General features: G+C 33.9%; 2 protein-coding genes across 6 annotated transcripts; both read right to left on the minus strand.

The window, feature by feature from the left end:
- Positions 1-377: 377 nt before the first annotated feature.
- On the minus strand, positions 378-26,238 carry LOC124397889 (macrophage mannose receptor 1-like). 5 transcript variants are annotated; one of them, XM_046867753.1, is made up of 12 exons: positions 25,964-26,238; positions 22,230-22,259; positions 17,844-18,233; positions 5,004-5,360; positions 4,102-4,479; positions 3,438-3,803; positions 2,852-3,244; positions 2,371-2,733; positions 1,821-2,195; positions 1,334-1,723; positions 985-1,071; positions 378-886 (listed from the first exon to the last, which is right to left on the minus strand). In XM_046867753.1, exons 2-11 carry the CDS (start codon positions 22,252-22,254, stop codon positions 1,025-1,027), a joined length of 3,084 nt encoding a protein of 1,027 aa, XP_046723709.1. In that variant the 5' UTR covers positions 22,255-22,259; positions 25,964-26,238; the 3' UTR covers positions 378-886; positions 985-1,024. The 5 variants fall into 5 exon arrangements, with proteins under 5 accessions (XP_046723709.1, XP_046723710.1, XP_046723708.1 ...); XM_046867754.1 differs by lacking the exon at positions 25,964-26,238 and adding an exon at positions 22,344-22,362; XM_046867752.1 differs by lacking the exons at positions 17,844-18,233; positions 22,230-22,259; positions 25,964-26,238 and adding exons at positions 5,490-5,879; positions 7,384-7,413; positions 7,543-7,576.
- On the minus strand, positions 12,346-14,085 carry LOC124397893 (C-type lectin domain family 4 member F-like). Its single transcript, XM_046867760.1, has 4 exons — positions 13,750-14,085; positions 13,290-13,652; positions 13,089-13,100; positions 12,346-12,597 (listed from the first exon to the last, which is right to left on the minus strand). The coding sequence occupies exons 1-4, from the start codon at positions 14,009-14,011 to the stop codon at positions 12,551-12,553; spliced, it is 684 nt and encodes a 227-aa protein (XP_046723716.1). The 5' UTR covers positions 14,012-14,085; the 3' UTR covers positions 12,346-12,550.
- Positions 26,239-27,014: the final 776 nt, after the last annotated feature.

Raw genomic sequence — 27,014 nt, forward strand, 5'->3', positions numbered from 1 at the left:
CAATTTAATAGCCTTCAGTAGTCACAACCCGAAGCTTTAGTTTTTCCAGAAGACCAAAAATCAGTTTGTGCATGCATTTCAGTCTTATTTGATTTTGTTACTTGAACAATAAAAGGCAAAAGGTGAAACACAAACAAAATAACCTGTCAGACTGCGAAAAGAAAAGAGAGAAAAAAAGAAATGTGTGTGGGTGTGCGATTATTTAATCTACTGTAATCACAAAAGCCTGTCAGACTGCCAAGATGGAATGCAATGCAAACTGTGTCTCAAAGAACACAACAGGAATCGGATTAAAATATTATAAAATAAAATTATTTTGAAATAAATAAAATGAAAACAATACCAAAATATATATCAGAAAATGTGCAAAACCAAAAATCACCATTATTATTTTAATCAGCATTTAATCAGTACACACAATAAACAATACTAATTCTAAACAAATAAATACAAATCAATCCCCTCAGATCCACAGCATTAATTTGCACAAAGAAAATAAAGTACAGTGTTTATTTTAGGAACATTTATAAGGTATATATTTATTTCCAGTACACCAAAAACAATCACTTTATTTCAATCACATGCAGTATAATTAACATCATTAATATTGTTATGATCAAAAATGATTATTTTATTCAACTTGTTTTCTTATTTGACATTTATGTTTGCATTTGAATATATTTAATATATATTCTCCTTAACTCTATACCATTTGCAAGCTTTTGTAAAAAAATGATTGCTGATAGAATTAATTAAATAAAGACAAATCACCACGAAATCTGGAAGAAGTGTCAGTTATATTCTAAATCTGAATTTCCATCAGGCACTGAGCTTATAGATGTGCCACTTTGCTTGAACGTCCCAATATGCTCGATTCTTCCTGATGCTGACGAAAAAAATATATTAAATATTTATCTAAACCCTGTAAGTACTATCAAACACTTTTCAAATACATCTCTTTGAATATTGGGAAAGTTCACTTACTTCCATCAGTACCAGTCCTTTAATTTGTGACTTTAACACATTACAGAATATCAGAAGGACTGATTTTCTCCTGCTGTGTCTTCCTACCTGTAAAGTAAAAATTGTAAATTCATACATTTACAAAGCCATTAAATTATATAAATATTCTTGTCCCTGTCCTCTGCATCTGCCTCTTTTAAATTAGCCACCTGCATGTCTTTCCTCACCGAAACAAAAAAGTTTACAGGCCGAAACCTGTAAACTTTTGCTGGTAAACTATTGCTAACCTTCTTACATGTTTTTTTTATACGTACTGCTACCACAAATTTGTTTTATTGTATTTCTACTATCTTTATTTTATTATTATTACCTTGATTCAGAAAGGACATGAACTGACTTGAGTAGCAGATGAAAGGGAAACTGTTGAAACAGTTTTCATCTGTCCATTGGCCAGACTGTTCCACAGCTGTGCATCGTTGATTTCCACGTTGTCCATGTGAATTTACACCATTATCAGGTTCTTCTGTTGGTTCTGAACTCGCTGGTCTCCAATATGTAAAGGTTGAGTTGCTCTGATCTGACCATAATTGATTCCTATACAGACCAATCCATACCTCAACGTCTTTTATGACTGTCAGTATTTGTTGAAGTTCAGTCTCATTCCTCACACTGGCCAGGTCTGTGTAATTCACTCTACAAAAACTACGAGCTTTTTCCCATGTCACTGGATCATTAATGCCCACATATGAGTTGGTCATACCTAAGGTTGAGAGTATTACAAAAGTCACATGGATTATACTTAAGTCTATAATTATTAATCATATGTCCATACGTATTTCCACTCTGTCACAACTTACCATTGAAGCAAACAAATGTCTTTCTGTCATTACAAGGCCTGTCAAACCATTCCCCTCTGTTATTCATAGAAACACACAGCTCTTTTCCTTTGAAGTTATCAGGTTCATGGAACCACCATCTAAAGTCTTTCTCTCCCTCCTGGTAGAAAGAATCATCATCCAGAGACCACTTCCAGCTGTTTAGGTCATCATACAGTCCAATCCAGGCTAAACCTGAGTAGCTGCCATTTACTGTGTTAAGAAGCACCGTCATTTCCTTCATGTCGTTAATGGAAGCCAGATCAGAGTAATTCTGACGACAGTGTCTCTGTGCTTCAGTCCAGGTCTTTTTCTCATTAATGAAGTGATACTCATGAGGAGATGTTAAAGACTTTGCTAAAGAAGAAGAACAACAAAGGGTAATTAAAATATACAAAGGTCCAAAATGGTAGTTTGAATTTATTATGTATACTGTAAGTAATACTTCAGAAAATGAACTAATGACACTATTGCCCTGATCAACCAAAAAAAATACACTTTACAGTTGAAGGTTTAATAGAAATCTACTCACTGCTGTAACAGAGGAATGGAAGCACTTCTCCACAGTTTTCATCAGTCCATTTGCCATAGTGATATCCATCATTAAATGACACAGTAGTACAGGATATGTTTTGTCCATAATTATCTGGTTCTCCAGGTTTCCAGTTGCAGAATGAAGAGTTGCTTTTATCTGACCAAGACCTGTTTTTGTACAGGCCAATCCAAAACCCTTCATTATAGAAATAAACAGATATTAATGATCTGATCTTCTGGTTCTCAATCTCGTTCCTCACACTGGTCAGGTCTGTGTAATGCTCTCTGCAGTATCTCTGAGCTTCAGTCCAGGTCATGTACTGATAAACTGGAACATATTTTTCAGTGGCATTTACTCTGCCTGAAAAGACAATAATATATTATAGTTTATTTGAAAAAAAGAATTTACTTTAGAGAATTTGTCATTTGTTTTTATTTGTATTTTGTTTTTATTTTAAGCTATTTTACCTATTACTCACCATCTAAACAAATGAATAGCAGTGTCAAAGAACAAGATGTCATCCACCATACTCCATCAATGCCCGAAAAATAAACACACAAATTGTTACCATTCCAGTTCCAACTTGGTTTGTTTATGTACCAACGTCTAAAGCTTCTTTCTCCCTGCTTGTAGAAAGAGTCATCATCCAGAGACCATTTCCAGCTGTTCAGATCATCATACAGTCCAATCCAGGCTAAACCCAAGTAGATTCCATTTACTGTGTTAATAAGACTGTTCATTTCCTCCATGTTATCAATGGTAGCCAGGTCCGTGTATTTGTCTCGGCAGTACCCTTGTGCATCAGTCCAGGTCTTATTCTCATTAACGAAGTGATACTGATGGAGGGTACATGACGATCCTGTGCAGGATTCTTTAACAGACAAATCATAAAAGTTTTTAAAGTGCCATTAATGTTTTATAGTATCTGATAAGCATTAAAGAGAAAAATAGGTTCTACATAAGCTAGGTCATGTCTTCGAAATCAAATATCGGATTCATGATGCTATATTATAGCATCTTGTTTTGCAAAAAACTCTAATTAAAGGCTGATTAGATGAACTTACTTTCATAGCAGATGAAAGGGAATGTCGCTAAGCAGTTCTCATCTGTCCAGTGGCCTGAATCTCTGAATGATACAGCAGTGCAGTGTTGATTACCAGATTCCCACTTAGCATATAAACCATTGTCTGGCTGTTCAGGGGTGGCCGGTCTCCAGTTTTCATATGTGGATTCTTGTTTGTTTGACCAAAGTCTCGTTCTGTACAGACCAATCCAAGCAGCAGAGCCCCCAGTAAGGTTGAGGATTTCTTGATTATCTGTTTGTTTCCTCACACTGGCCAGATCTGTGTAATGCTTTCTGCAGTAATGTTGTGCTTCTGTCCATGTCATGTGCTGGTTTATCCATGTGTACATTTCTGTTCCATTCTTTCCTGAAAAGGTAAATATGCCTAATAACAACTGGGCAAATACACTCATAAGTTTATCCTCATAAATTGTTTATACAATTTATACTCAGCATCATAGAAAATAATAAGTTATTTAAAAAATGTCTCCACCATACCATTAGATCCAATAAAAACCCATAAACCCACATGTATGTGTTGTTTATCCAAATTTGCAACCTTCACAATGTCCTTTTAGGCAATTCTTGTATCACGGTTAATATTCCTTACATAATTTTCAGCTATGGTAGTATATTAGTATGTCTGTAAATGTTGCGATTCTTACCATTATAGCAAACAAATGTCTTTCTGTCAGTACAAATCTGATCAAACCATTCCCCTCTGGAGTTCATGGAAACACACATCTCATTTCCATTGTAGTTATCAGGTTCATGGAACCACCCTCTGTATTCTCTCTCTCGCTCCTGGTAGAAATCATCATCATCATCCAGAGACCATCTCCAGCTGTCCAGTTCACCATACAGTCCAATCCAGGCTAAACCTGAATATCTTCCATTTACTGCATTAAGGAGTTTGTCTATTTCCTCCATGGTGTCAATGGTGGCCAGATCAGTGTAATTCTCTCTACAGTATCTCTGTGCATCAGCCCAGGTTTTATTTTCATTGATGAAGTGATACTGATGAGAGGGTAATGACGAGCTTGCTAGAGTAGGAACACAAAATGTTTTTTAATGTGTTTATAATTTTGAAAAAATACATTATGGCTGATTTGGGTCAATTATTATGCAAGTAATACTACTGAAATGGTCACTCTAAATAAACCTTTTTTATTAGACAAGTGTTTTGTTAGCATTTAAATCACTGAAAATGAATCAATCTGAATCAAAATACTTTATTGATCCAATAGGGAAATGATTTAATTGCAGTTGCTCATATTAAAAGATAAAAGTAAGGATAAAAGTAAAAAATACAAATTCGGATTATGAATAAATATACATAATAAAGTACATATGTATTTTCTAAAGGATAAGAAATCTACTTAGAGAAGTGGTAGCTTAGTGTTTAGTATGATGATAATATTAGTATGTTGATTTCTGATCAGAAGGTTCTCTCTTAAAAGAAGTTTAAATATCACAATCACCTTGGGCACTTGAGCAACTGAACTGTCACCTGCTTATTTGTAGGAACCAGATAAGAGTGTGTGCCAAATGCTAGAAATGTACTTACAACTGTAACAAAGGAATGGAAAACCCTGACTGCATTTTTCATCGCTCCATTTTCCATCATCATCAAATGAAACAGCAGTACAGGATTCATTCAGCGCATAATTATCTGGTTCTTCAGGTTTCCAGTTGCTGAAAGAAGACCTGCTTTTGTCTGACCAAGACCTGTTTTTGTACAGGCCGATCCAAAAATTATAATTATAATAATCATTAAAATATATTAATGATCTGATCTTCTGGTTCTCGGTCTCATTCCTCACACTGGCCAGGTCTGTGTAATGCTCTCTGCAGTATCTCTGAGCTTCAGTCCAGTTCATGAACCGAATAACTGGGACATACATTTCATTGGCATTCTCTCTTCCTACAGGAGACAAATGAAAAATGGGAAAACTGTACTTTTAGAGAAATGTATACAAATTTTAAAAGCTATTTTGTTTAAAACTATAAATAAGTCAATTTAAATAAAAGTATATATAACTCGTGTACTCACCATCAATGCAAATGAACGGATATGTTTTGGAACACGAGGACTCTACCCATACTGCATCATTATCTGATAAGTATACACACAAACGGTTTTCATACCAGTATCTTGGTTTCTGTATATACCAGTTTCTAAAGCTTTTCTCTCCTTCCTTGTAGAAAGAATCATCATCCAGAGACCATTTCCAGCTGTTCAGATCATCGTACAGTCCAATCCAAGTTTGTTTGCTGTCTGTGGTGCCAATTAAGTTAGTAACGACTAGTTCCTCTTCAGCATTGTTAATTGGGGCTAAATCAACATAATTCTCTCTGCAGTATCTCTGTGCTGCAGCCCAGGTTTTTCTCTCATTAATGAAGTGAAACTGATGAGAGAGACAGAATCCAAGGCTGAAAAACCCTGTTAAAGTCACAATATGTAAATAGGTTAACATATTAAGTACAGTATATATCTGTCCTTGACTCAATCTTTGTAGTGTTGATTGAAAGAAGTAAAGGAAATTAATGGTGCTTGAATAGTCGATATAATCTAAATGATAAACTTTGAACAAACACCACAAAATTAGGAACAATAAAATAAAGAAGTGTTCTTGTTTCTTAAATGCAAAATGGAAAAATAACTTTAGGCACTTTAAGGCACAACTTTCAATTGTTTGGATTCAAAATAAAGAAATAAATGAAATTCTTTGTGGCATTGAAGCCGAGGAGAAGTAGCACAGCGCAAACACGTCTTATCTAAAAGCAAATGGCGCCTGCTGCGTCTGCACAGAAAACATGCTACAAAAGTTTTTTTTTTTGTCAATTATTTTTATGTATTTTTTTTTTTGGTAGATTTTTAATTAATTAATTTATTTCCCAGTTTGTTGTATGTGTTTAAAAAAAAAGGAGGGCAGTATCCTAAGACTTCTATTAATGTATATTGCCTAAAGGCTATTATAAAGTAATAATTCACAAGTAAACCAAAGTTATCTTTATTTGTTATTTTCACTATGGATCTGTACATGTTAGAATATAGAGAATAACCTTGTTTATTTGTGGTAGTCATGTTAATCATGTGCCACCTGTTAATTGGCCAGTTACTGTGATTATTTAATGCCAGCCCTGAGGTATACCCCAAGACCCAATACAATTTAGAGAGAAGTTATGAACCTGTTGGTAAAGGAGAAACTATAAACCAATTCAACATGCTTTCTTTGCAGCTCCAGTTCTACAATATGACATAACTGTATCACATTGGTAATAACACCGTAAAAACCATGAAAATTATTTTTCAAAATGTAGTGGCCCTAGATATAAGTACATTATAATTTTACATAGATGTGCACCAAATTGTACCATTTATCAAGCAAAAAATGACACTCAATGGTACATATTAATTTCACAATAGTGCATTTACCATGTTAGTAAGTTAGCCTGAAGGATTCTTATTTTTTTAATTCACATACCATAAAGTTTGTAAATCTGTTTACAGGTAAATTATCACCACACAGAGCAAGATGATATAAAAAGTTCTTGTTATACCTGTCAAAAGTTAAAAATAGTCCTTTATTGTTTTTGAGAGATAAACCTTTTGCATGTTCCTTCTATTAATATGCAGTAACAGACTAGGAAATTTAACTGAGTTAAATTGTATTTTTAAATTATATCATTAATTATTCAATTACTTTTTCATTGAATAAAATATTCATTGAATTACATATAATTTAATTACTATTAAATTCCATTAAATGACCATAAATTATTAGTTTATAGCATATTATCAAAAGGAACATTTATATATCTCAAAAGCAATAAAAGACTAACACACATACACAAAAGAGTTACCAGTACTATTAACAGTGTTACGTTAAATCTTACAGTAACATTAACATACTTTTAATGTATAAAATAGTAAAATCACTCACCTAAGAGGACCAAAAATGTAAACATGGCTCCTGTATGAATATAAATAAATAAAAAAATTAATAATGAAAACAGAAAAAGTACCACGCATTAAATAATTTTAAAATAGTATTTATATCTGGATTGCTAAAATTTTAGATATTCTGGTAAAGGTACTTTTCCTCATGTGTCTTTGCACCTGTTTAAAGGTTTCTGCCTATTCATTTGTTTATAGCTAAAGTAATTACGAATTCAGGATTGTGGGATGGATTAGTTCAATGTAGCCAAACTGGTTTATTAAAAGTGGAACACAGGTTACTCATCTGTTTACTTTTGCCAGAAATGGAAGAGATTATCTCTGGGTAATCACTGGTTAATGCTTGTGCATATAAGAAATGTTTAGGGGTAAGTATGCAGCAAATACTGGCAGCTGTTCTTTTCTTTTCTTTTTTTAACAATTTTTTTAAACAAATCTTTAAGTGCAATCAACAGATAAGAATTAAACAAACTTTGAGAATTGCACTAAGAACAGACACATTTTATACAGAAATCTTCTTAGACAGAAATATACATTTGGTCTTCATCAAATTGTTCAGCCTGAAAAGACAAAATTATTATTTTTTATATTATTTTAATCTATGTTGTTTTATTTTTATTTAAATTTTATTTTTAACTTTCATCTGAGGTGACCGTCTTATCCCCGAAATGTCGTAAGTCAAGTGGTCCTCATTCGGGGTTTGACTGTATTCTGTCATTGATTGAATGTCTGATTGAGCAGTTGTTTGTGCCTGTACTACAGCCAAACTTTTTTTGGGCACAAACTAGAAATAACTATTGGTGGTAATAGGTTAATAGGTTAAGTGTGTAAGTTTGTGTGTAGTTTCGAACTTTTGTGAACTTTTGTTAGAATTTCAGTTACAGTAAGGAGTATAAATGAACAGTGCTGTGTGAGAGATAACATTTTTTAAAAATCATTTAAAAAAACACGAAAGAACAGACCAATGATTGTTCTTCTGATAGAGTATCCGACTCCCTCCTAACCGACTCTTCAAAGATTCCTTTGTCTACCCTATTCGGACTCTTGTACAACAAGCCAATGCAAGTAACCGCTTTACCAACCAATTTAGATGTGTGTTTTTTTTTTTTTTTTCCTGCTAGTTCTTGGCCCTGTGTTTTTCTGTTTCTGTGGTTGTTGTTTTAAGTTGTTTTTATGTAGCACCTTGGTTCTGGAGGAACGTTGTTTCATTTCACTGTGTACTGCATCAGCTATATATTTTAAAATGACAATAAAATCTTCTTGACTTGACTTGAAGCTTGAGCCCCCTAATTTTAAGGTGAATTTGAATTCCTTGATGATTCTCGTTTAGGTTGTGGTTAATTTTAAAGATTAAGCTTGCCATTCCTTTCTTTTCTTTCTCTCTTTTCTATTCCCTTCTCTTCCTCCCTTTTGCTATTTTAAACTTTTTGTTTATTTTTATTTTCTTTATTTCCTTTTGCATGTTTGTGTAGTAAGTTTTATGTTGTTTTGTCTCATTCATTAAACTCCGTATTTTTCATAAGTGATTGTCTTTGAGTGCAGCTCACATTTCAAAGTTCCTGCAATATTCAATCTAAACTACATGCTCTATTAATTGTATGGTATAAAGTAAAGGGGGGGTCCAGTCCGTCTTGTCCGGGGATTGTGTGAAACTTGAAGAGTGTATATTATTGTAGAATCAATATATTTTTTTAACAGGAAACAACATAAAAAGAATGTTGCTGCAGGAAGTAAAATGTAAATGTTATTATTTCCTGCTAGGAAATATAGTTTGCCAATAAATGAGTTTTTCTTGCCTGTGCAGATGTTATAGATCTTACTTGTGCTGACTTGAGGCTTGTCAGGACCACAGGAACATGATCACTGGTTCTTGTTCATCAAGCTTTGGGGCTTCTCCATCGTCAACTCTTTGGGATGTGGGAAAGACAGTAAATGTGAGCTCATCAGAAGCACATTTAATTTTGACGTGAGTTTTCCAGGTGTGGATTTATGTATTTTCGATGCAAGCCAGATTAGAACCAGGACATCTATTTCCGGCAACTTCTTTTTATGTTGACATTTTCTTCTATTAGATGTGGTTAATCCGTTTTGGTTCCATCACTCTGGATACTGTGGTCGTTATTACACCACAAAGACCTGCTGTCCTAGTCACAGATGTTGTGCCATATATATATATATATATATATATATATATATATATATATATATATATATATATATATATATATATATATATATATACATATATACACTTATATTACATATAAATACATATATTCTCTCTCTCTCTCTCTGTATATATATATATATATATATATATATATATATATATATATATATATATACATATATATATATATATATATATATATATACAGTGAGGAAAATAAGTATCTAAACACCCTGCTATTTTGCAAGTTCACCCACTTAGAAATCATGGAGGGTCTGAAATTGTCATCGAGGTGCATGTCCACTCAGAGACATAATCTAAAAAAATTCCAGAAATCACAATATATGATTTTTAACTATTTATTTGTATGATACAGCTGCAAATAAGTATTTGAACACCTGAGAAAGTCAATGTTAATATTTGGTACAGTAGCCTTTGTTTGCAGTTACAGAGGTCAAACGTTTCCTGTAGTTTTTCACCAGGTTTGCACACACTGCAGGAGGGATTTTGGCCCACCTCCACACAGATCTTCTCTAGATCAGTCAGGTTTCTGGCCTGTTGCTGAGAAACACGGAGTTTGAGCTCCCTCCAAAGATTCTCTATTGGGTTTAGGTCTGGAGACTGGCTAGGCCACACCAGAACCTTGATATGCTTCTTACAGAGCCACTCCTTGGTTATCCTGGCTGTGTGCTTCGGGTCATTGTCATGTTGGAAGACCCAGCCTCGACCCATCTTCAATGCTCTAACTGAGGGAAGTAGGTTGTTCCCCAAAATCTCGCAATACATGGCCCCGGTCATCCTCTCCTTAATACAGTGCAGTCACCCTGTCCCATGTGCAGAAAAACACCCCCAAAGCATGATGCTACCACCCCCATGCTTCACAGTAGGGATGGTGTTCTTGGGATGGTACTCATCATTCTTCTTCCTCCAAACAAGTTTAGTGGAATTATGACCCAAAAGTTCTATTTTGGTCTCATCTGACCACATGACTTTCTCCCATGACTCCTCTGGATCATCCAAATGGTCCAAACTTAAGACGTGCCTGGACATGTGCTGGTTTAAGCAGGGGAACCTTCCGTGTCACGCATGATTTCAAACCATGACGTCTTAGTGTATTACCAACAGTAACCTTGGAAACGGTGGTCCCAGCTCTTTTTAGGTCATTGACCAGCTCCTCCCGTGTAGTTCTTGGCTGATTTCTCACCTTCCTTAGGATCAATGAGACCCCACGAGGTGAGATCTTGCATGGAGCCCCAGTCCGAGGGAGATTGAAAGTCATGTTTAGCTTCTTCCATTTTCTAATGATTGCTCCAACATTGGACCTTTTTCACCAAGCTGCTTGGCAATTTCCCCGTAGCCCTTTCCAGCCTTGTGAAGGTGTACAATTTTGTCTCTAGTGTCTTTGGACAGCTCTTTGGCCTTGGCCATGTTAGTAGTTGGATTCTTACTGATTGTATGGGGTGGACAGGTGTCTTTATGCAGCTAACGACCTCAAACAGGTGCATCTAATTTAGGATAATAAATGTAGTGGAGGTGGACAGACTAACAGGTCTTTGAGGGCCAGAATTCTAGCTGATAGACAGGTGTTCAAATACTTATTTGCAGCTGTATCATACAAATGAATAGTTTAAAAATCATATATTGTGATTTCTGGATTTTTTTTTTTTTAGATTATGTCTCTCACAGTGGACATGCACCTACGATGACAATTTCAGACCCTCCATGATTTCTAAGTGGGAGAACTTGCAAAATAGCAGTGAGGAAAATAAGTATTTGAACACCCTGCTATTTTGCAAGTTCTCCCACTTAGAAATCATGGAGGGGTCTGAAATTGTCATCGTATATATATATATATATATATATATATATATATATATATATATATATATATATATATATATATATTTTTTTTTTTTTTGTATATACATAAGCATTTAAATTCTAATTCCATCCCCAATTCCAAAAAAGTTGGGACAGAATGTATATAAAAAAATTGTGCAGAATGTAAATAAAAACAGAATGCAATGATTTGCAAATCTCAATCCCAGTTTATTTACATGTAAACATAGAAAACATATAAACTGTTTAAACTGAGTCTCTCGGAAGTAAAGATGAGCAGAGCTTCAATTTCAGAATAATGTTCCTCAGCATAAAATTGCAAAAACCGTTGAATATCTTATAACTTACAGTACATATCTAGAGAAATCTTGTGCACAAGGGACAAGGGCAAAAAAAAACAATATTGGATGCCTGTGACCTTTGGACCCACAGGTGGTGATTCTGTAATACAAATCACTTTGCCATATGTTCACAGACAAAATGTAAAACAGTCACTTTTGCTTTTATGAGATTATTTGATCAAATTCTTATTTTACATTTATATCTGCATTTTAATATCTATATTAACACTATACCCTTCTCAGGTGATCTAGAAAAGAATGATTGCTGAATGGATAAATAAAACACAGATAAATCAATTCAAAATCTGAAACATTTGTGTCCTACTACATCATATTGTGTTACTATGCCTAAAAGTCCCAGTCTGCTCAAAAGATGCCCACAAAAATATTTACGAAAACCCTGTATGTATGGGAAAACACTTTTACTTTTAACACTTTTAACACTTTTTAATTCGAGTTATATTTATATTGAGTTTGTATTCTTGCATACCAGTGTAGATTTATTCACTACTAGAGATTTAAAGCACGTTTGTACGTCGCTCTGGATAAGGGCGTCTGCTAAATGCCGCAAATGTAAATGTAAATGTAAATGTTTTACATACAAATGTCACATCTCATCTAAATTAAAATGTAAATGATCCGATCCAATCCAATCCCAACCCCCAAATCAACCCTTTTGTAGCAAATAAATTGCTACAAATTATGTACAGAGAATGTGATAGCTAATAACATTGCAGACTTTATATCTGGAAAGTTCACTTACTTCCATCATTATTAACCCTTTATTTTCAGACTTTATCAGATTACAGAATATCAGGAGCACTGATTTTCCTTTGCAGTGTGTTCATTTCTGTAAAAAGAAAAAGTGTAATTACTAACTAATAATTTCAACTAAGAATTGCTTATATATTTATATATGTATGTTTCTTTTGTCTGCATGCAACAAATAAGGTTATTATGAAGATGTACTTTGACCGATATACGGTATATATCAGGGCCAGCAAAGCCCTGATGGCTCTAAACACTATCAGAAGCACTGACCTAAATTTACAACCTAAATTCTAATATTTTTTCCATGAAATTGTTTTAATTTATTTCCAACAGTTTATTCTCTTCATTGTGTAGCATGTCTCTTGGCTGCACTGCTTCCAGTACTTGTATGTTATGCATCACAGCCCTCGAACTACGAATGCCAGAATTACGAATACAAACACGGTCACAAAAAGTCGGTTGCATGTAAACAAAGAAAATAAGAATAATGATAAAAGGAAATTAGCCATTTTCAAAATTTTTACAGGCACTATATATTTTTATGGTCACAGAAATAGTGTCTTTGCTTACCTGGAGTATATGCTGTCAGAACACAAGAATGACAGTTAGGATTAGAAAGCATTGCCAATGCTATTACAAAATATTTAATTTATTTTTAGACATACAATTACTACTAGATTTTATTGTATTATTAGTGTTATATTGTGGTAGTATTGTGTTGATTGTTTTGTTTATTATACTTTCTTTTACAAAGAAAGGGGATTAACTCACTAGTGTAGCAGATGAAAGGGAAACTGTTGAAACAGTTTTCATCTGTCCATTGGCCAGACTGTTCCACAGCTGTGCATCGTTGATTTCCACGTTGTCCATGTGAATTTACACCATTATCAGGTTCTTCTGTTGGTTCTGAACTCGCTGGTCTCCAATATGTAAAGGTTGAGTTGCTCTGATCTGACCATAATTGATTCCTATACAGACCAATCCATACCTCAACGTCTTTTATGACTGTCAGTATTTGTTGAAGTTCAGTCTCATTCCTCACACTGGCCAGGTCTGTGTAATTCACTCTACAAAAACTACGAGCTTTTTCCCATGTCACTGGATCATTAATGCCCACATATGAGTTGGTCATACCTAAGGTTGAGAGTATTACAAAAGTCACATGGATTATACTTAGCTCTATAATTATTATTTATATGTCCATACGTATTTCCACTCTGTCACAACTTACCATTGAAGCAAACAAATGTCTTTCTGTCATTACAAGGCCTGTCAAACCATTCCCCTCTGTTATTCATAGAAACACACAGCTCTTTTCCTTTGAAGTTATCAGGTTCATGGAACCACCATCTAAAGTCTTTCTCTCCCTCCTGGTAGAAAGAATCATCATCCAGAGACCACTTCCAGCTGTTTAGGTCATCATACAGTCCAATCCAGGCTAAACCTGAGTAGCTGCCATTTACTGTGTTAAGAAGCACCGTCATTTCCTTCATGTCGTTAATGGAAGCCAGATCAGAGTAATTCTGACGACAGTGTCTCTGTGCTTCAGTCCAGGTCTTTTCTCATTAATGAAGTGATACTCATGAGGAGATGTTAAAGACTTTGCTAAAGAAGAACAACAACAAAGGGTAATTAAAATATACAAAGGTCCAAAATGGTAGTTTGAATTTATTATGTATACTGTAAGTAATACTTCAGAAAATGAACTAATGACACTATTGCCCTGATCAACCAAAAAAAATACACTTTACAGTTGAAGGTTTAATAGAAATCTACTCACTGCTGTAACAGAGGAATGGAAGCACTTCTCCACAGTTTTCATCAGTCCATTTGCCATAGTGATATCCATCATTAAATGACACAGTAGTACAGGATATGTTTTGTCCATAATTATCTGGTTCTCCAGGTTTCCAGTTGCAGAATGAAGAGTTGCTTTTATCTGACCAAGACCTGTTTTGTACAGGCCAATCCAAAACCCTTCATTATAGAAATAAACAGATATTAATGATCTGATCTTCTGGTTCTCAATCTCGTTCCTCACACTGGTCAGGTCTGTGTAATGCTCTCTGCAGTATCTCTGAGCTTCAGTCCAGGTCATGTACTGATAAACTGGAACATATTTTTCAGTGGCATTTACTCTGCCTGAAAAGACAATAATATATTATAGTTTATTTGAAAAAAAGAATTTACTTTAGAGAATTTGTCATTTGTTTTTATTTGTATTTTGTTTTTATTTTAAGCTATTTTACCTATTACTCACCATCTAAACAAATGAATAGCAGTGTCAAAGAACAAGATGTCATCCACCATACTCCATCAATGCCCGAAAAATAAACACACAAATTGTTACCATTCCAGTTCCAACTTGGTTTGTTTATGTACCAACGTCTAAAGCTTCTTTCTCCTGCTTGTAGAAAGAGTCATCATCCAGAGACCATTTCCAGCTGTTCAGATCATTATACAGTCCAATCCAGGCTAAACCCAAGTAGATTCCATTTACTGTGTTAATAAGACTGTTCATTTCCTCCATGTTATCAATGGTAGCCAGGTCCGTGTATTTGTCTCGGCAGTACCCTTGTGCATCAGTCCAGGTCTTATTCTCATTAACAGTGATACTGATGGAGGGTACATGACGATCCTGTGCAGGATTCTTTAACAGACAAATCATAAAAGTTTTTAAAGTGCCATTAATGTTTTATAGTATCTGATATGCATTAAAGAGAAAAATAGGTTCTACATAAGCTAGGTCATGTCTTGAAATCAAATATCGGATTCATGATGCTATATTATAGCATCTTGTTTTGCAAAAACTCTAATTAAAGGCTGATTGATGAACTTACTTTCATAGCAGATGAAAGGGAATGTCGCTAAGCAGTTCTCATCTGTCCAGTGGCCTGAATCTCTGAATGATACAGCAGTGCAGTGTTGATTACCAGATTCCCACTTAGCATATAAACCATTGTCTGGCTGTTCAGGGGTGGCCGGTCTCCAGTTTTCATATGTGGATTCTTGTTTGTTTGACCAAAGTCTCGTTCTGTACAGACCAATCCAAGCAGCAGAGCCCCCAGTAAGGTTGAGGATTTCTTGATTATCTGTTTGTTTCCTCACACTGGCCAGATCTGTGTAATGCTTTCTGCAGTAATGTTGTGCTTCTGTCCATGTCATGTGCTGGTTTATCCATGTGTACATTTCTGTTCCATTCTTTCCTGAAAGGTTAAATGTGCTCAATAAATCCTGGAGCAAATATCGTTCAGTGTATCCTCATAAATTGTTTATATAATATTTCTCAGCATCATGGAAAACAAAAATTATAAAAGAAATTACATTCTTCATCAAAACATGGCCCATCAGTTACAATACAGTGGTCCCTCGGAACTCGCTACGTTCTGTAAATCTGTGAATTTTGGACGCAGCCCTGCAACCTTTATGGTACCTTAGTGAATTAATCTATACCAGGGGTCACCAACCTTTTTGAAACTGAGAGCTACTTCCTGGGTACTGATTAGTGTAAGGACTACCAGTTTGATACACACAGTTTTCAGTTTGATCTGAAAAAACAAATTTGCTTAATTCATCTTTTATTATGTTATTATTAATAATTAATGATATTCATCTATGTGAAGACACTGATCATATTAATAATTTCCTATAATAATTATCAACAATGATTTAACAAAGTAGGAAACAGCTGCTCATGTGGTCCTTGGTAGCGACCTGGCGGGCACCACGTTGCTGACCCATCATCTAGACATTATGTAACTTTATAATATGTACCGAATACATAGTTTAAAATGTTATTCCTAACGTTCCTGAACATTCGATCCCGCTGCGGATTCCTGCGAATTTTAAAATAATCCGCAACTTGCTGTTAGTAAGGTTCCAAATAAGAACCCGCAAATATTCCGAGCCGTGAGTTTTCCAAACTGCGAATTATCAGGGATTGACTTTATAGACACATAAATTCACATATGTGTTGTTTTTATTCTGGGTTTGTAACATTGAGTCAATTGAAAATGTCAACATGGTTAATATTTTGGTTAATTTCAGCTATGAAAGCATATTAGAATCACTGCTGAATTTTGCCATTCTTACCATTATAGCAAATAAATGTCTTTCTGTCTGTACAAATCTGATCAAACCATTCCCCTTCGGAGTTCATGGAAACGCACATCTCATTTCCATTGTAGTTATCAGGTTCATGGAACCATCCTCTGTAGTCTCTTTCTCCTTCATGGTAGAAATCATCATCATCCAGAGACCATCTCCAGCTGTCCAGTTCACCATACAGTCCAATCCAGGCTAAACCTGAATATCTTCCATTTACTGTGTTAAGAAGTGTATTCATTTCCTCCATGTTATCGATGGTAGCCAGATCAATGTAATTCTCTCTGCAGTATCTTTGTGCATCAGCCCAGGTCTTATTCTCATTGATGAAGTGATACTGACGAGAGAGTAATGATGACATTTCTAAAGTAGGGAAACGAAAAAACCTTGTTTATTATGCTCATAATTTTGAAAAAATACATTATAGGTGGTTTGCAACAATTAATTAAGCAAGTAATACTACTTAAGTGATCACATTAGATAGACACTTTGTTTAGACAAGAAAATGTATCTACTCTAGGAATAGTAATTTACTCTGAGAAGTGGAAGCTCATTGTTTATGCTGATGATATTATTATGTTGGACATTTGATCAGAAGCTCATGAGTTTAAATCCCAGCATCACCTCACTACCATTCCTGGGCACTTAAAGAAAGCCTTCAACCCTTACCTGCTTATTTGTATAAATGAGATAAATGTAAGCTACTCTGGATAAGAGTGTGTGCAAAATGTCATTAAGGTACTTACTACTGTAACAAAGGAATGGAAAACCCTGACTGCATTTTTCATCGCTCCATTTTCCATCATCATCAAATGAAACAGCAGCACAGGATTCATTCAGCGCATAATTATCTGGTTCTTCAGATTTCCAGTTGCTGAAAGAAGACCTGCTTTTGTCTGACCAAGACCTGTTTTTGTACAGGCCGATCCAAAAATTATAATTATAATAATCATTAAAATATAATAATGATCTGATCTTCTGGTTCTCGGTCTCATTCCTCACACTGGCCAGGTCTGTGTAATGCTCTCTGCAGTATCTCTGAGCTTCAGTCCAGTTCATGAACTGAATAACTGGGACATACATTTCATTGGCATTCTCTCTGCCTACAGGAGACAAATGAAAAATGGAAAAACCTTACTTTTAGAGAAATGTATAAAAAATTTTAAGCTGTTTAAAGTTGTTTTCATTAAGCATCACAAAACCAAAAAGTGCTGTACTCACCATCAAAGCAAATGAACGGATGTGTTTTGGAACACGAGGACTCTACCCATACTGCATCATTATCTGATAAGTATACACACAAACGGTTTTCATACCAGTATCTTGGTTTCTGTATATACCAGTTTCTAAAGCTTCTCTCTCCCTCATTGTAGAAAGAATCATCATCCAGAGACCATTTCCAGCTGTTCAGATCATCGTACAGTCCAATCCAAGTTTGTTTGCTGTCTGTGGTGCCAATTAAGTTAGTAACGACTAGTTCCTCTTCAGCATTGTTAATTGTGGCTAAATCAACATAATTCTCTCTGCAGTATCTCTGTGCTGCAGCCCAGGTTTTACTCTCGTTAATGAAGTGAAACTGACGAGGGAGACAGACTCCAAGATTGAAAAACCCTATAAGACACAATAACAGTTTTTAATTTTAAATATAACTTATTTATAGATTTGTTTATTTAAAATAAACTGCTTCTAATGTGCAATCAAACACTGAGTATGTGGGATAAACTGATAAATATTGAATTTGATGGCTACAACACATCTCCAAAAAGTTGGGACAGGACAACACCAGTCCGAAAAACTAAGTTACTAAAAAAACAGCTAGTGGAACATTTTACTGTACAATGAATTAGGTTATAATTGGCAACAGGTCAGTCACATGACTGGGTATAAAAATGGATCTTATAGCTGCAGAGAGGAACAATTTTAGAATAATGTTCCTCAACATCTCATCATCTACAGAACATAATATTATGAAAAGATTCCAAGAATTTAGATAAACCTTGCTTGCTTCAATGACCAGGCCTCCAGACCTAAGTGTTGTCTAACACATCAATCAATTGTGGATTGTGGAAAAAGGGTGTTGGAGCAGAGAGAGAGAGAGAGAGAGAGAGAGAGAGAGAGAGAGAGAGAGAGAGAGAGAGAACTGCCTGGGGCTAGAGCCCTTATGTGTATATGTACGGAAGCGCATTGCATTCACAAAAAAAAAATGTTTATAATTATGACTTAGTATCTCATAATTATCTCCATTGTTGCAATGAGGCGCTTCCAAGCAAAAAATGCAGTAACGTCAGATCTGGTGTTATGCACTAAAACACTCCCCTGCCACAGACTGCCCCAACTTATCTCATAATTATGAGATACTATGTCATAATTATGAGATACTAAGTCATAATTATGAGATACTAAGTCATAATTATGAGATCCTGGCTGTGAATTTTTTTTTTGTGTGAATGCAATGCGCTTTCGTATATATGTGTGTGTGTGCAATAAAATGCTGAAAAGGAAACTTAAAGAAGCAAAACTTCTTTTTGACCATGACCCAATTTTTTTGAGGCATGCTGAGGCCAATATTTTCATGATCACCTTGTATTTGATATGTTTTCTTTGTTTTATTGAATAAAATGAATAAAATATCAGATTATAAAATTTGCTAATTATTGTATTTAAATTTGATTTACATTTTTCACATCCCAACTTTTTTGGGAATTGGGGTTGCACATTATTTTCTTTTCTTAACATAATAATAATAAAAAACATAATATTGGTTAAATATTTTACCCAGTGGTGAGATACATTAGTATAAAAAAGAAACACGTAAATCGGCAAATAAATTGTGAAGTATGTAAGTTTATAAATAAGACTAAACCATTTATTATAAAATATTATTACATACTTTATTTTAATCACTGGCATTTTATTACTGGTTTAATCAATATAACAAAATATGCACTTTAGCAACCTATAATCTCTGGCCCACTGTCAATAATGTTGGCTGACAAGTCAAGGTTAAGTATTGTTTAAATTGTCATCAAGAAATAAATGTGGTAAAATAAAACAAAAGCTCCATTATGATAAATAATTGCAAAAAGAATGACTATCCGGTTTTTCATGTTCTGTCTAGGTTAATACATTTTTTCAAGTTTGAAATAAGTCACAAAAAAACTAATGGTAAAAAGGACAACAAATTCAAAATCATCCTGTTTTTCTCTATTTAAACATTGATATGTTTTCTTTGTTTTATTTTTAATAAAATAGCAGATTATGAAATTTGCTAATTATTGCATTCTGTTTTTATTTACATTTTATACAACATCCCAACTTTTTTGGAATTGGGGTTGTACAATTTTTATTTCATTAAATTCCATGCAGGTAAAATCTTTATTATATACAATTATTTATTTCTTTTTTATATGTATAATTCTGTCAGTAAGAATAAAATTTAAATTTAAAATAAAAAATTGGCTGGCACTGTTTATTCGGTGTAATTGACTTTGAGGTGTTTGAAGTGTTATGTGTATATATATATATATATATATATATATATATATATATATATATATATAGACCAAAAGTTTGGACACACCTTTTCATTCAAAGAGTTTTCTTTATTTTCATGACTACGAAAATTGTAGAGTCACACTGAAGGCATCAAAACTATGAATTAACACATGTGGAATTATATACATAACAAAAAAGTGTGAAACAACTGAAAATATGTCATATTGTAGGTTCTTCAAAGTAGCCACCTTTTGCTTGAATTGCTGCTTTGCACACTCTTGGCATTCTCTTGATGCCTCCTTTGAAGAACCTACAATATGACATATTTTCAGTTCACTTTTTTGTTATGTATATAATTCCACATGTGTTAATTCATAGTTTTGATGCCTTCCGTGTGAATCTACAATTTTCATAGTCATGAAAATAAAGAAAACTCTTTGAATGAGCAGGTATGTCCAAACTTTTGGTCTGTACTGTATATATATATATATATATATATATATATATATATATATATATATATATATATATATATATATAAACAAATGTGTTACTTGCCTTGTAAATATCTCGCACTCATAAATATATTCACGGATCACGGAGCTGTTTACTTTCGCTAGATGATTACATTATATTATTTATACAAGGTGAGGCACACCTACACATTTATTTTATCTCATTTCTGTAACTAGGTAAATGTGCCATTCGTTTGATAGTAAAACAAAATTGGGTTTGATATACAATATATAAATAATTGTGTATGGATTCATCTTGCAGAAATTGACAAAGCCATCAACACAATGCCTGATCTATAACATAATAATGGTTAAATATTTTACCCAATGGTAAGATACATAAGTTTAAAAAGAAACATATAAATGGGCAAATAAAGTGTTAAGTAAGTAAAATAAATATGTTATGTAAATAAGACTAATCCATTTATTATTAAATTTGATTTTTATTTTGATCACTTTTGGATTTGAGCGCTGACATTTAATTACTAGTTTAATTTAATTATTAGTTTCATCACTGGTATTTGGTATGCTGCAACATACGTAAGCACCATATAATTTCTGGCCCAACGTTAATGATATTGACTGACAGATTTCAAAGAATTTCTTTGTAGAGTGTCACCAGGAAATAAATGTGGTATCATTAACAAAAGCTCTATTATGATATGTAAGTTCAAAGAGTCTGACTATCCCGTTTTTCATGTGCTGTCTTGGCTAATTCATTTTCTTTTTTATAGTTTTATTGATATAAATGAATACATTACACTAATTACATTAATATAGATTTATAACATTATTATAAATACAAATTGTAAAAATAAAGATCTTCTTAGGTTTAGTGTCTAAACCAAAGTACAACCAAAACATTAGGCACAAATACAATTTTTTGTTAGTACATGCTCCTGGATACTAAAGGGATTTATTGTTGAGCCACTTAAATCTTTGCCCTATATGTAAATACTGTATGTGATCTCCCTCCTTCTCTCAAGTGACCTGTAATTTGGAACTGTATCAAAATTATAATTGTATTTTAATGTACTTTCCTGTAACTTTCATGTAAATAATAAATATATTAGACTTTTGAAAAGGCAAAAACATGTTAATGCAAATGTGGTATATCCCATTCACTCATACACGCAATGCAATTTTTGTTCCAGAAATACTGGGTGCTAGATAAATGTTTTTATTTGATTGCAGATTGTATTTTAGGTTTAAAACAAAAAGCGCAAAAAATCAAAGGGACATGCTCATTTGAGTAAATCAGCTTGCGAGTTTTATTTTTTAAAATAAGTAAATTATTATTATTATTATTATTATTATTATTATTATTATTATTATTATTATTATTATTATTATCCGTAATCATATTGTAGTAGTGGTAGCTCAGTAGTTAAAGTGTTGAACTTTTAATTGGAAGATTGTGAATTCATATCCAGGCATCATAAAGCTGTCACTGCTCTGTCCTTCAACCCTCAACTGCTCAGTTTGTAAGAATAAGATTATTTTAAATTGTTCTGGATAAGGGCAGCTGCCAAATGCCATAAATGTAAAATGTAAATGTAAACTATACACTTTCTTATATAGAAAAGAAATAACTTACCCATGAGCAGCAAAAGTTGAAACATGGCTCCTGGATGAATATAAAAAAAACAATTTAATTTGAAATATACTTCTGTATATACTTCATACTTTGTCCTGCATTCGAATACTTAACCTAATGTATCTTCTCTCTCGTCTCCTTCTTACGGGTTTCTGCTCATTAATTATGTCTTAGCTGAACTAAACAATAATTATGAACACTTGAATTGAAGATATGTGGGATGGGCTTAATAAGATCCAGCATGACTGGTTATTTACAACTGCCCTGAAGGGCGTTAATTAATATAATGTTAATTATTATACAATAGGCCAGAATTTATCTTCTCTATGAATGTGTGTGTGTGTGTGTGTGTGTGTGTGTGTGTTTGTGGTGTGATGCAATGTTAATCTGTGCAGGACACAATGTAGTTAAAGATTAATTAAGATTACCAAGCTTTTCTGGAACTACATGTTTGTGATTCAGAAACCTGTATTTCCGTAGTGCAAACAGTAGTAGCATTGTGCAAATCAAATTCTTAAACATATGCATGTGCAAAAAACACTCGAAACCTTGTAATCAAAGCTAAGATTAGAAAAAAAGCATAAAAACAAGGACAAAAACATTGCAACAGATAATCAGCCATCATAAGTAAATGGAGAACAGGCAGAGAGGAAGCAATGAATAAGCAACAATTCCATTAAATTGATTCAGTATGATTAGTTAATGTGTAGCGCCTTTAAAAAGTTTAGAAACACCTGGTCAAATCAGTTTTGAGAAACACATGCATGGTTCTTTTTATTTAAATGCCAAAACTAGGTCATTTATCAATATGAAGATTTACTTTGACAAAACAAATATACAAATGCCACTTTATAGCTTAGCATGAATAACAGCTTGAAACACTCTTGGCATCCAAACAGTTCATTTCTCCAAACCTTCAGCTGTAATACAAAGTGTTCTTTGCTATTTGGATATTTCTTCCTGACCAAATTTCCTCTTAGAGCAGTTCAATAGTATTTAGGTGTGGTGACTGGACAGGCCATTCCATTGCTCTCATGAGCCTCACTCCTTCCCTTGTCTTACTTGGGAAACATGCAAACATCATTAAAGATGATTAGGACTGTCACTATTTTACATATGAACAACTAGAGAGACTGGATATAGAATAAAGTGCACAATCCATGTGCACTGTCCCCTATAATTGCAATGTTACTCTTAACTTTCTGCTTTTTGTGCCCCCTTTTTCCTTTTGCATTACCTGTATATAGGAGAGGTAGATTCCTAATGAGCTATGATTAATCCTATTACAGCTTTGTTTTGGAAATCATCTTAAGGCATAAATCCTTGATATAAATCATATCGGTTGCATTATTTTACATGTATATTTATATTTCTTATCTTTCACAAAGGTACATTTTTCTGTCCTTTAATATAAAGCACGTGCTACATGCTTTTACTTTGCAGAAGCAATAGAAGGGGCAAATTCATGCATGTGAAGGTGCTTTTTTGTGTCTTACCGATTATGTTGTTCTATTTATAATATCATCGAATGTTTCTTTCTTTTTTCCTTTTCTTTTTCCGCATAAAAGCATAGGTATATAATACACAATCTGGAGGTTGCAAATGTTCAGAAACTTTTAACACAAAGTTCACAATGTATTTTTTGTATGTAAAAATGTGTCAGAGACATGTCAAACAGGTTTTTGTACATTTGCAAATTACGGATTATGCACCAAATGCAAATGTACAGAAACCTGTTTGACATTAATCTAAGGAGGTAACACTGGAAGTAGCAGAGCTGAAGATGTTGAGATTTTTATTGGGAGAGACGATGATGGACAGGATTGGACAGGAAACTGTATTAATTGTAACACAAACATAGGCGCTGTATAGTATATAACACATATATGCTTTGTGAACACATTGCTTTTCAAAACAGATTTTCTGTGAACAAATATTCACAAAACATACGTTGTAAACATGAAATGTGCTGACAGTGCCAACATTTTATTCATGCCTTTACTTTGGGTTAGCAGCCTTTATAAGCTTTTGAGAAAGGCTTTTTGTTTAAGAGTTAAGACCTGAAACTTGAAGGGACCACACCTAATGTTTTTAAAAGAATTCCTCTCATGCAACTCATCCCTGGCAAGACTTTACCCCCCATCCCCCACACACACACACCTTGCACTTACCTGCAACACCAGAATTATTACTTTTGTAATTTGCACTTGGGGAAAAAAACACTTGTTTTTGGATTTTCTAACTATAATACCTTTCCAACAGATATATTGGGCTGATGTTTTTAGTCCATGACTACCAGGTCAGGACTTTAGCTAGAGACTTTAAAACCTTAGGGTAAGAGCACATGCTTAATTACATAAATGTAAAAAATAAAAGAAATGTAGGTACTTCACAGTTTATCATATTGCATGAACAGAATCATGGCCTTCGGATTGATTTTGTCTGCTTAATAATGCACTAAGTTGATGGAATAAACTTGCGCTAGATGTCCAACAAGCTGACTGCCTATCTGCAAAGACTGGGTGAAGACCTACTTCTTCCTGAAACACTTGTAAGCATTTATTTTCCCTGTTTGTTTCATGTCGTTATGTTTAAAAAAACATTTAAAAAATGCTATAATTCCTCTCAACAGAGTGCTAGGCTGAGGGTTTGCAACTTAGCGAACCAGTGTTCATTTATTCATTATAGAGTATTCAAAGCACTTTTGTACATCGATTTGAATAAGCGTGTCATCTGAATGCCATACATGTAAATTAAGTTGTATATTTATACCTGAATGTGTCCTTTGTTCGGGGCAAAGTAAAGTTTAGTGTTTTACCACATGAATTTGCTGAGACGTGTGCTTGCATACTCTCTGGTGTCTGCTCTCTTGTTTGAGTTTTCTTTTTATAAGACCAGCTATCTCTTCTTCCTCCTTTATATTCACTATTGGTATGCATAAAACCAACTTTACCTGCAATTGCATTGGTCTCAGTCTTTATTACACGACACTCTGCTGCCCTCTGCTGGGGGGACTGCAAAAAATATCTTTTTTTATCTGATTTTTCAGACGGTGTTTGTAATTTAATTTTCTGTAATTGCAGTTCAACTGATGGGTTGATATTCATGTGCACCTTCTAGTAAATGTATCACTTGTATAGTGCTCTGCACATAAAGTAAACCTAAATCTATAGCATCATATACCATGAAGAGCTGTGCCTAGTGATGCTTCATGACAAAGAAATATCCTTAAACGTACAGAGAAATCATCTTTAAAAGAATACTTTAAAGCAGGGGTCACCAACCTTTTTGACACCGAGAGCTACTTCTTGGGTACCGACTAATGTGAAGGGCTACCAGTTTGATACGCACTTCTGAAATAACAAATTTGCTCAATTTACCTTTAATTATATGTTATTATTAATAAATAATGATATTCATCTATATCAGGGTTAAACTCAATTTGACAGGGGGCCAAAACTCAAAGCACACTTTGAGACACAAATATGAATAAAAACAGACAGGAATATTATTCCAGAAAAAATATACTTAAATAAATAGCTCTTTATAAAAATATCTCCTGTCGAAATTATACAAGTTAGAAATAAGAACATGCTGCAAAAAAACCCTGAACAAATCAATAAAAATTGTGCTTTTAAGTAAACGTTAAAATAACAACAAAACAAAACAATCAGATCTTTGCTCTTATGCCATTTTATAAAAAAATAATATTAAACTTAAAATATTTTGCCCACCATAAAAGTATCTCCAGTCAAACACCAGAGGTCTCACAGCTTCATCATGCAGCTCTTCAGAAACTCTCCCTCAGTAAATAACCTGCTGATGTGACTCTGATTTCTCCTCTGTTTTCACACCAGCTTCACTTTGTGATTTTGCTCTGGTGAAAAACATCTGCTGAAATGTCAGATTCTTCTTTAACTCTTCTACTTTCTGTATCTTCTGCTCTGCATTCAGGTTTTTTAGCTTCTCCTGATGTTTTGTCTCGTAGTGGCGTCTCAGATTCAATTCCACATTCACTCCACATATAAAACACGCGGTTTAATAGGTGTTGTGCCTAATTTAGACCCCCGGTCTGAAATCAACCCCCCTTCGCGTGCATGCGGACAGTACCGTCGTATTTCCTGTAGATGGCACTAAAAACACGGAAGGTTGGGTCAAATGTTTTCCTGATCCTAACGCCAAAAGATCAATTTGAAGAAAACGCATACAGTAAATGCAGAATAAACTCAGGAATGTAATCATTTGCTTTTAAAACCACCTGCGTGAATTCTAAACCGCGTATTTATTTTGCGTTAATACCTAGACTCACTAAAATTACTCGGATACACAAGTAAAAAAAATATTATATGGACATAACCTGACCGCCACCCTCCCCACCCCTTGCTGTAAAACACCTACACAAGTAATAATGTATGTGTAAAATACTACATTTAATCTAACAACATGGACAGCTGTATTATTTAGGGGGGTATTATTTAGGCAATCCGAATGTAAACCCCCTGCCTGAATTGTAATCCCCTCTATTTCTTTTTCCTTATCAGGTTATGTCCATGTTAATAAAATGAAATTAACTATTTAAATATTTTTTTTACTTGTGTATCCGAGTAATATTATATAAATACGCTGTTTAGAAATCACGCATGTGGTTTTGAAAGCAAATGATTACATTCCTGAGTTTATTCTGCCATTTACAGGAAGCTGTATACGTTTTTTCAAATTGATCTTTTGGCGTTAGGATCAGAAAACATTTGACCCAACCTTCCGTGTTTTTAGTGCCATCTACAG

The sequence above is a fragment of the Silurus meridionalis genome, chromosome 15 (assembly GCF_014805685.1).
Source record: "Silurus meridionalis isolate SWU-2019-XX chromosome 15, ASM1480568v1, whole genome shotgun sequence".
In the NCBI taxonomy this organism is placed as follows: Eukaryota; Metazoa; Chordata; class Actinopteri; order Siluriformes; family Siluridae; genus Silurus; species Silurus meridionalis.

Coding starts and splice junctions, on each gene's coding strand:
- LOC124397889 (XM_046867751.1), bottom strand. Junction 5,880..7,383: donor TACATTTTTGGTCCTCTTAG/GTGAGTGATTTT, acceptor TGACTTTAACAG/GGTTTTTCAGCCTTGGATTC. Junction 3,804..4,101: donor GACATTTGTTTGCTATAATG/GTAAGAATCGCA, acceptor TTACCTTTTCAG/GAAAGAATGGAACAGAAATG.
- LOC124397893 (XM_046867760.1), bottom strand. CDS start 14,011: ATGAAGGAAATGACGGTGCTTCTTAACACAGTAAATGGCAGCTACTCA. Junction 13,653..13,749: donor GACATTTGTTTGCTTCAATG/GTAAGTTGTGAC, acceptor TCTCAACCTTAG/GTATGACCAACTCATATGTG.